The following is an 11,505-nucleotide window of genomic DNA, read 5'->3' on the forward strand; positions in this document are numbered from 1 at the left end:
AGCTCAGTACATATATATACAGCACCAGAACCAAGCTCAGTACATATATACATCCCCAGAACCAAGCTCAATACATATATACAGCACCAGAACAAAGCTCAGTACATATATATACAGCACCAGAACCAAGCTCAGTACATATATACATCCCCAGAACCAAGCTTATACATATATACAGCCCCAGAACCAAGCTCAGTACATATATACAGAACCAAACTCAATACATATATACAGCCCCAGAACAAAGCTCAGTACATATATACAGAACCAAACTCAATACATATATACAGCACCAGAACCAAGCTCAATACATATATACAGCACCAGAACAAAGCTCAGTACATATATACAGAACCAAACTCAATACATATATACAGCACCAGAACCAAGCTCAATACATAAATACAGCACCAGAACAAAGCTCAGTACATATATACAGCACCAGAACAAAGCTTATATAACTTCTTCTGAGCTGGTCTGCCGGAGCTGAACGACGCAAGTGGCGCATTGTTGAAAGGCGCTGATTGGCGGGGCAAGTCATTTTGCCCCACCAATCAGTGTCATTGTAAGGCGCTGAATGGTCGGGCACAGAATATGCCCGTCCATTCAGCACTAATGCATGTATTTGTACCTGTGTACTATAGACGCAGGTACAATTACTGCAAGAGGGGGTGGCTGTCGCTAGCACCAGGGCCCCCTCTGGTGCTAGCGACGGCACCGTGCCTGAGAGGGCCCGTGCCACCCGACCCATAAATGTTAGAGGCTCGGCGACGCTGGACCAGTAGTAGTGTCGCTACCGCTGTAGCAGCCATAACATCTGCTAGCGGCGCCACCGGGCATAAGGGGGGGCGGGCGGCACGGGCCCCCTCAAGCCACGAGCCCGTAGCTGCCGCTACGGCTGTTTCAGCGGTAGTTACGCCACTAAGTCTATAGAATCCTCTGTGAGATAAGCAACCTGGACCTCCAGACTGATACATTGTAGCAAAATATCAAAGAGATTAGTGCAGCTAATCTCTTTGTGTTATTGCCTAGACTGGGTGCAATTGTAACAAACCCTCAGCTCAGAGCAGGACTAGGTGTATAGGGGTTTGCAGCCTGTGGATGTAAAGTTCTCATTCACTGACAGTAAACAAAGACATTCAAAATGGTGAAGAATTGAAACATAAAAGTCTCTTAGAAAGATGTAGAAGTTTTCATTATAAAGTGATTAAGCTTCATTTATATAGAACCGTATACCCCGTTAATTCTGCAGTGACCCTTTAAGAAGAGCTATATATATATATATATAGAGGGATGTACAAAACCCAGATGACAACCCCGAAACCAGCTGCACTGGTAGCTATATCACAAAACGAATGGAAAATAGAATATTTCAGAACTTATCAGATGAGGACGTCCCACACAAGTGACATCGAGAAATGTTCTCCTTTAATTATTCATTATATTAATCTGTAACAACATATTACTGTTCAGACATGTCAGTAACAGGGGGCGGAGCTGTGACAACCTCACACATGATATGCAGGCTTGTTGTCAGTAGTAATAGATGAATAGCTGTTACTGTATATAAGATGTGTGGATCCCATGTCTGATCACAATGTAATTATATTATATATCAGTGATGTCAGTAACAGGGGGCGGGGCTGTGACAACCTCTCACACATGATATACAGGCTGGTTGTCAGTAGTAATAGATGAATAGCTGTTACTGTATATAAGATGTGCGGATCTCATGTCTGATCACATGTAATTATATTATATATCAGTGATGTCAGTAACAGGGGGCGGGGCTGTGACAACCTCTCACACATGATATACAGGCTAGTTGTCAGTAGTAATAGATGAATAGCTGTTACTGTATATAAGATGTGTGGATCTCATGTCTGATCACAATGTAATTATATTATATATGAGTGATGTCAGTAACAGGGGGCGGGGCTGTGACAACCTCTCACACATGATATACAGGCTGGTTGGCAGTAGTAATAGATGAATAGCTGTGACTGTATATAAGATGTGTGGATCTCATGTCTGATCACAATGTAATTATATTATATATCAGTGATGTCAGTAACAGGGGGCGGGGCTGTGACAACCTCTCACACATGATATACAGGCTGGTTGTCAGTAGTAATAGATGAATAGCTGTGACTGTATATAAGATGTGTGGATCTCATGTCTGATCACAGTGTAATTATATTATATATCAGTGATGTCAGTAACAGGGGGCGGGGCTGTGACAACCTCTCACACATGATATACAGGCTGGTTGGCAGTAGTAATAGATGAATAGCTGTGACTGTATATAAGATGTGTGGATCTCATGTCTGATCACAATGTAATTATATTATATATCAGTGATGTCAGTAACAGGGGGCGGGGCTGTGACAACCTCTCACACATGATATACAGGCTGGTTGTCAGTAGTAATAGATAAATAGCTGTTACTGTATATAAGATGTGTGGATCTCATGTCTGATCACAGTGTAATTATATTATATATCAGAGATGTCAGTAACAGGGGGCGGGGCTGTGACAACCTCTCACACATGATATACAGGCTGGTTGTCAGTAACAGGGGGCGGAGCTGTGACAACCTCTCACACATGATATACAGGCTGGTTGTCAGTAACAGGGGGCGGAGCTGTGACAACCTCTCACACATGATATACAGGCTGGTTGTCCGTAGTAATAGATGAATAGCTGTTACTGTATATAAGATGTGTGGATCTCATGTCTGATCACAGTGTAATTATATTATATATCAGTGATGTCAGTAACAGGGGGCGGGGCTGTGACAACCTCTCACACATGATATACAGGCTGGTTGTCAGTAGTAATAGATGAATAGCTGTTACTGTATATAAGATGTGTGGATCTCATGTCTGATCACAATGTAATTATATTATATATCAGTGATGTCAGTAACAGGGGGCGGGGCTGTGACAACCTCTCACACATGATATACAGGCTGGTTGTCAGTAGTAATAGATGAATAGCTGTTACTGTATATAAGATGTGTGGATCTCATGTCTGATCACATGTAATTATATTATATATCAGTGATGTCAGTACCAGGGGGCGGAGCTGTGACAACCTCTCACACATGATATACAGGCTGGTTGTCAGTAACAGGGGGCGGAGCTGTGACAACCTCTCACACATGATATACAGGCTGGTTGTCCGTAGTAATAGATGAATAGCTGTTACTGTATATAAGATGTGTGGATCTCATGTCTGATCACAATGTAATTATATTATATATCAGTGATGTCAGTAACAGGGGGCGGGGCTGTGACAACCTCTCACACATGATATACTGGCTGGTTGTCAGTAGTAATAGATGAATAGCTGTGACTGTATATAAGATGTGTGGATCTCATGTCTGATCACAATGTAATTATATTATATATCAGTGATGTCAGTAACAGGAGGCGGAGCTGTGACAACCTCTCACACATGATATACAGGCTGGTTGTCAGTAGTAATAGATGAATAGCTGTTACTGTATATAAGATGTGTGGATCTCATGTCTGATCACAATGTAATTATATTATATATCAGTGATGTCAGTAACAGGGGGCGGGGCTGTGACAACCTCTCAGTAACAGGGGGTGGGGCTGTGACAACCTCACAGTGACGGGGTGGGGCTGTGACAACCTCTCAGTAACAGGGGCGGGGCTGTTACAACCTCTATGTGATGCCGTAGGACATGAAACTTCATATGGGAAGAATCTGGGATTTCGGTTACTATATTTAATACAGCAGAATCCATGACCCTGACAGCAGGCGAGTCTCCCCCCCCCCTTGTGTTCTGCATGGATACCCCATAAGTGTTTGCAGCGGAGGGGACCCAGTATTGTGAGGACCCCTGTACATCCACAGACAGATATGGTGGTTACATGCAGGTGGCTGAGTAAACATCCTATAAGCCCCTCCCCATTAACTGTGGCCCCCAAGATCCAGGTTCAGGGGCCGAATTGAACCGTACTGTTTATTACAAACTAAAAAAACAAGTATAGGTCCGGAGCTTCTAGTGAAATAATGTCGAGAACCAGACATGTCTCTGCAGAAGAGTCCCAGACCCCGGAGCTGAGAAACCCCAGAGCCCCCGGCCGCTGCCAAGAGCGCAAAGACACCGGACGAGGAAACCGCTCTCCGGGCGCGACAATCATTTCCTTTGACGTCAACATCTCCGTAAGAAGAATTCAGAATCTTGGGAAAATCTCAACAAGACAAGAAGATTCAGATCACTGCCCCCCTGCATCTAAATACCTTGGCCAAGTGGCTTGTGTGCACCCAGCAGCACCTGTGGTCACCTTCCCTGCCCCCCCCCCCTTATTACACCTGTGATGTCACTTCACCAGTCCAGGAGGTGTCGGTACAGAATACATCTAATTCATGTTGGAAATGAGTCCTGTCTCCTTTACCAGCTGGAGGGTTTATGGCTATTATGGCTCTGATCAGCCAGCTAAATGCAGCTCAGGATGTTACTGGAGTATAAGATGTGATGTAACTGCAGCATTGTGAATGCAGCTTTGGATGTGACTGGAGATAATTACATATAAAACTTATATGCAACTTGGTGCATGGACAATGTGCGGCATCCACCAAGACCAGACTTGACGACCTGAATTTTAACCAGCGCACTTCTCCTTATTGATACGTTCATAGAGGTGGCGGAAAACACGTACCTGAGACCCCCGTACAGTCCAGCAGCATTTACTCCTGCAGCGAGGAAGACGGAGGGTCGACACCTACAATGATGGGTAACTGTGATCTTTTAACGTTTACTCCTCTTATACTTATCCCATGTTATGTCTTATGCACCAGTCACATCCAGAGCTGCAGTCACAATTCTGTTATATTATGTCTCATGCACCAGTCACATCCAGAGCTGCAGTCACAATACTGTTATATTATGTCACATTCAGAGCTGCAGGCACAGTTTTGATACATTATGTCTTATGCACTAGTTACATCCAGAGCTGCAGTCACCATTTTGCTCGCTAACCTATATATATATATATATATATATATATATATTTATCCTTGGACCAAGATCTTTTCATGTTTGTTTTCTCAGTTTCTCCTCTTCCAGGTTCTGATTTACCAAACTTCCTGAGGGGTCTCCTGTCGTCCTCTCCATTCAGGGGTCTTAATCACAGTTAGTCCGGTAAGTGGAGGCGCTGGGCAGTTACTGCTGATCAGATGATCGTTATCGTCTGTTAATTCAGAAGCCAATGGTCCAGAATTCCAACATATCGGACATGTAACGAATAAAATCTAATACAGATTACAGGGACCTGATAGTCCGGCACTGGTTCCTCCTGGTGACTATGTAAGACTCGGAGACGGCTCTAATATTTACACTATGGCTCTTGGGCCTTCACACATAGTATTGTACGAGGGGATATCAAAACTTTCAATAGTAACGAACATTCAGTGGTCCAGAGAAAGCCAGAATATCGGAACTGTATGTATTTTATTTAATAAAGTGGTAATTATAAAAATTAAAGGATCTTACTGAAGGCAGATTTATTACTGAGGTCAGTGGGAGCTGTATATATCTGTATGTGGGGAGCTCCCTCTAGTGGTGGCTGCAGGCAGCAGAATGTTATCATGTATCTCTATGGGAGCTGTATATATCTCTATGTAGGGAGCTCCCCCTAGTGGTGACTGCAGGCAGCAGAATGTTATCATGTAACTCTATGGGAGCTGTATATATCTGTATATAGGGAGCTCCCCCTAGTGGTGACTGCAGGAAGCAGAATGTTATCATGTAACTATGGGAGCTGTATATAGTTGTATGTAGTGAGCTCCCCCTAGTGGTGGCTGCAGGTAGCAGAATGTTATTATGTAACTCTATGGGAGCTGTATATATCTGTATGTAGTGAGCTCCCCCTAGTGGTGGCTGCAGGCAGTAGAATGTTATCATGTATCTCTATGGGAGCTGTATATATCTATATGTAGTGAGCTCCCTCTAGTGGTGACTGCAGGCAGCAGAATGTTATCATGTAACTCTGTGGGAGCTGTATATATCTGTATGTAGGGAGCTCTCCCTAGTGGTGACTGCAGGCAGCAGAATGTTATCATGTAACTCTGTGGGAGCTGTATATATCTGTATGTAGTGAGCTCCCTCTAGTGGTGACTGCAGGCAGCAGAATGTTATCATGTAACTCTATGGGAGCTGTATGTATCTGTATGTAGTGAGCTCCCCCTAGTGGTGACTGCAGGCAGCAGAATGTTATCATGTAACTCTATGGGAGCTGTATGTATCTGTATGTAGTGAGCTCCCCCTAGTGGTGACTGCAGGCAGCAGAATGTTATCATGTAACTATGGGAGCTGTATGTATCTGTATGTAGTGAGCTCCCCCTAGTGGTGACTGCAGGCAGCAGAATGTTATCATGTAACTATGGGAGCTGTATGTATCTGTATGTAGTGAGCTCCCCCTAGTGGTGACTGCAGGCAGCAGAATGTTATCATGTAACTCTATGGGAGCTGTATATATCTGTATGTGGGGAGCTCCCTCTAGTGGTGGCTGCAGGCAGCAGAATGTTATCATGTAAATCTATGGGAGCTGTATATATCTGTATGTAGTGAGCTCCCCCTAGTGGTGGCTGCAGGCAGCAGAATGTTATCATGTAACTCTATGGGAGCTGTATATATCTGTATGTGGGGAGCTCCCTCTAGTGGTGGCTTCAGGCATCAGAATGGTATTGTGTAACTCTATGGGAGCTGTATATATCTGTATGTAGTGAGCTCCCACTAGTGGTGGCTGGAGGAAGCAGAATATTATCATGTAACTCTTTTGGAGCTGTATATATCTGTATGTAGTGAGCTCCCCCTAGTGGTGACTGCAGGCAGCAGAATGTTATCATGTAACTCTATGGGAGCTGTATATATCTGTATGTGGGGAGCTCCCTCTAGTGGTGGCTGCAGGCATCAGAATGGTATTGTGTAACTCTATGCATGCTGTATATATCTGTATGTAGTGAGCTCCCCCTAGTGGTGACTGCAGGCAGCAGAATGTTATCATGTAACTCTATTGGAGCTGTATATATCTGTATGTAGTGAGCTCCCCCTAGTGGTGACTGCAGGCAGCAGAATGTTATCATGTAACTCTATTGGAGCTGTATATCTCTGTAACAAATATTCCGCCGTGCCGCAGCCTAAACTGACATGACACAATGCGCAGCACCGTTCTATTTGTGCGCGGAGGTTTTCTGTAGCGTGTGGTTGGGATTTTTATCATCTTCACTTTACTGCTACGTTATTACGCTGCGGATCTTCCCGGATCAGCCGACGGAAAATCTGCAACAATTCCGCTGCGTGTGAACAGATCCTCTCAGCGTTGTCGTCACCCTGAATGACAAATCTTCCCACATGGAGGAGGCAGCAGCTCGTGCATTACATCTGCAGATCCTCGGGGGTCCGGGCTGTGGATCTGGGGGGCTCCACACTCGTCACCATGTCAGGAATCTATTGTGATGGAAATAGAAGTGAAATGTGTCGTAATCTCGGGGCTCAGAGTCCGGCCCTGGTCCAGACACGTCCCGGCTGCGCCCTCCGTCCATTACCCCGACCGCCATTAATGTTGTGTCACACGGCGTCAGAGAACGCGGGAACCTCGGAGCCAATAAGACGGAATCTTCTGTGTTTTCTATTTAGAACTTCACATTCCTGAAATATCCAAAAACTGTCCAGACACCCCGGCCCCATCTAGAGAAGATCGAATGTGAAACTCGTACTGGACGTCATCATGGGGGACCCCCAACTACTCCAAACCCAGACAAACATCTGAAAAATGTTCTGTACAAGAGAACCGAATATGGGAAACAGACAAAATCCTGGAAGGAGGCCGGAGGTGACAGGAGGAGCTATGAAGGGCCGCTCCACCTCCGATACTATGTGACTTATTACACCAGATATCATCTCTATATAACATCCTCTGCTTTACTAATCTGGTACTGACTCAGAGTTACAGCATGTATAATACTCTAGTCACATCCAGAGCTGCACTTCATTCGTTACTTAATGTTCTTTGTCGATTACATCTGAAAACTGATGTTGTAAACCACCTGAGCTGTGAAGAGCCGCTGCCGTCCTATGTAATAATCATTGTGTAACGTCAAGTTCTGCAACTTTCTAATAGACTTTGCATTTCTTTCTCACTATTTTTAAGATCTCTGCTTGCTGACAGTAAATGAGGACGTTCTTGCTTAGATTCAGAAGCTGAAAACCCGTCCTGACCTTCTGCATCTCACGGCTGAGGGTTTTTTACAATAGTATCCATGTAGACAAAGATTTTTAAGCTAAACGCAGCAGCACAAAACTCTCCAGGCTGATGGCTCCTCCTGCAGTAACGAGCCTATAAGCTGTGTGAGCAGGACAGGTTCTCAGCCTCTGGCTGTAAATAAGAATATTCCCATTCACTGACAGCAAAAATACATCTCAAAATGGTGAGAAATAGACTCCCCCAGTTTAATAGAGAGTCAGGACCCCCGGATCTAGGTCTCCGCATTGGCCTGGCTAATGGCGCCCCCTGGAGGCTTCATGTAAAATGCTGAGACTCCACCACAGCAGCACTAATTATAGAGGAGCTCAGTGTAACCTGTCAGCAGCCTCACCAAGGGTCAGGACCCCCGGATATAGGCTGTGACCTTACTGTCTGAGCATTTACATAGATTGTATGGAGGAGGAAAGAGCCCGGAATATCCACCATGACACCAGGCGCTGAAATAGGAGCAAGAGATGGCAATGAAGATGATCCCGGCTCCTCTCATCTATATCTAAAAAAAGGAAACAATGAAATCATAGGAGCAGCGGCTCCGCCCTCTTAATAATTTATAGCCCACAGGTTAAAGGGTCACTCCGCTATCAGAACAGCCATGGAGTTATTATAGACTCTGTCTGCTGCAGTCACCACTAGTGACAACTTTATACAGCGAGTACTGAGATCACAGAAACTGTATATATCTGTATGTAGTGAGCTCCCTCTAGTGGTGGCTGCAGGCAGCAGAATGTTATCATGTAACTCTATTGGAGCTGTATATATCTGTACGTAGTGAGCTCCCCCTAGTGGTGGCTGCAGGCAGCAGAATGTTATCATGTAACTCTATGAGAGCTGTATATATCTGTATGTAGTGAGCTCCTCCTAGTGGTGGCTGCAGGCAGCAGAATGTTATCATGTAAGTCTATGGGAGCTGTATATATCTGTACGTAGTGAGCTCCCCCTAGTGGTGGCTGCAGGCAGCAGAATGTTATCATGTAACTCTATGGCAGCTGTATATATCTGTACGTAGTGAGCTCCCACTAGTGGTGGCTGCAGGCAGCAGAATGTTATCATGTAACTCTATGGGAGCTGTATATATCTATATGTAGGGAGCTCCCTCTAGTGGTGGCTGCAGAATGTTATCATGTAACTCTATTGGAGCTGTATATATCTGTATGTAGTGAGCTCCCCCTAGTGGTGGCTACAGGCAGCAGAATTTTATCATGTAAATCTATGGGAGCTGTATATATCTGTATGTAGTGAGCTCCCCCCTATTGGTGGCTGCAGGCAGCAGAATGTTATCATGTAACTCTGTGGGAGCTGTATGTATCTGTATGTAGTGAGCTCCCCCTAGTGGTGGCTGCAGGCAGCAGAATGTTATCATATATCTCTATGGGAGCTGTATATATCTGTACTTAGTGAGCTCCCCCTAGTGGTGGCTGCAGACAGCAGAATGTTGTCATATATCTCTATGGGAGCGGTATATATCTGTATGTAGTGAGCTCCCCCTAGTGGTGACTGCAGGCAGCAGAATGTTATCATGTAACTCTATGGGAGCTGTATATATCTGTATGTAGTGAGTTCCCTCTAGTGGTGACTGCAGGCAGCAGAATGTTATCATGTAACTCTATGGGAGCTGTATATATCTGTATGTAGTGAGCTTCCACTAGTGGTGACTGCAGGCAATAGAATGTGATCATGTAACTCTATGGGAGCTGTATATACCTGTACATAGTGAGCTCCCTCTAGTGGTGACTGCAGGCAGCAGAATGTTATCATGTAACTCTATGGGGGCTGTATATATCTGTATGTAGTGAGCTCCCCCTAATAGTGACTGTAGACAGCAGAATATTATCATGTATCTCTTTGGGAGCTGTATGTATCTGTATGTAGTGAGCTCCCTCTTGTGGTGACTGCAGGCAGTAGAATGTTATATAACTCTATGGGAGCTGTATATATCTGTACGTAGTGAGCTCCCTCTAGTGGTGACTGCAGGCAGCAGAATGTTATCATGTAACTCTATTGGAGCTGTATATATCTGTATATAGTGAGCGCCCCCTAGTGGTGGCTGCAGGCAGTAGAATGTTATCATGTAACTCTATGGGAGCTGTATATACCTGTATGTAGTGAGCTCCATCTAGTGGTGGCTGAGGAATGTTATCATGTAACTCTATGGGAGCTGTATATATCTATATGTAGTGAACTCCCTCTAGTGGTGACTATATATATATATCTGTATGTAGTGAGCTCCCCCTAGTGGTGGCTGCAGGCAGCAGAATGTTATCATGTAACTCTATGGGAGCTGTATATATCTATATGTAGTGAACTCCCTCTAGTGGTGACTATATATATATATCTGTATGTAGTGAGCTCCCCCTAGTGGTGGCTGCAGGCAGCAGAATGTTATCATGTAACTCTATGGGAGCTGTATATATCTATATGTAGTGAACTCCCTCTAGTGGTGACTATATATATATATCTGTATGTAGTGAGCTCCCCCTAGTGGTGGCTGCAGGCAGCAGAATGTTATCATGTAACTCTATGGGAGCTGTATATATCTGTATGTAGTGAGCTCCCCCTAGTGGTGGCTGCAGGCAGCAGAATGTATCATGTAACTCTATGGGAGCTGTATTTACAGTGCTGACAGGTCGGTCTTATAATATACCGTGCTGCATTGTGGGATATATTTTACTTTGGACTATTAGACTTTGGGGCAGATTTACTAATAAGATATTTTTTTCAGACATCTTCGTATTAGACTTGATGCTCAAAATTTATCGTAGTGGCTCACGCTTGATAATACATTTTTTCAGCCACGCCGCCTCGTTGTGTGGGTCTCGTGGCGCATGTTCTATAATTCTGGTGCCTTTTTGATTACAAAAGAGACTGGGGCAGATTTATTAAAAATGACGTGGTCCACAATGCACCACAGCAGAATAGACACTGAACTGGCAGAGACGTACAGGAAAATGTGAGGTCACACCTGAGAAGCCACTAGTAAAATTGTAAATGCAGCTTTGGGTGTGACCGGAGTACAGGACATGATGTAAGATAATGGAAGCAGAATGTGGTCCAGTGTTCCTCTTCTGTGGGGGCGGCAGGTTCTTTGGATCCATATGTTTAGTTACAGACATTTATTGGATATTTGGGAGAAGGGGAACGTCATTTAGAAAATAGCGCAAGTCCGGCCCCTAAATCCCTATTCTGTAATCAGTGACGACAGCGGGAC

The 11,505-nt window shown here is 44.5% G+C and overlaps 1 protein-coding gene across 2 annotated transcripts in view; it reads left to right on the forward strand.

Moving 5' to 3' along the window:
* Positions 1-5,255, forward strand: part of ZBTB44 (zinc finger and BTB domain containing 44) — a 47,208-nt gene extending 41,953 nt beyond the window's left edge. Inside the window, exon 6 of one of the 2 annotated variants that reach the window (XM_075839105.1) lies at positions 5,087-5,255. In XM_075839105.1, the coding sequence (XP_075695220.1) occupies positions 5,087-5,172 (86 nt within the window). In that variant the 3' untranslated portion in view covers positions 5,173-5,255. The remainder of the gene's footprint in view (positions 1-5,086) is intronic. The other variant, XM_075839104.1, reaches the window with a different exon arrangement.
* The last annotated feature ends 6,250 nt before the right edge of the window (positions 5,256-11,505 follow it).

The sequence above is a fragment of the Rhinoderma darwinii genome, chromosome 10 (genome assembly GCF_050947455.1).
Source record: "Rhinoderma darwinii isolate aRhiDar2 chromosome 10, aRhiDar2.hap1, whole genome shotgun sequence".
NCBI classification, from domain to species: Eukaryota; Metazoa; Chordata; class Amphibia; order Anura; family Rhinodermatidae; genus Rhinoderma; species Rhinoderma darwinii.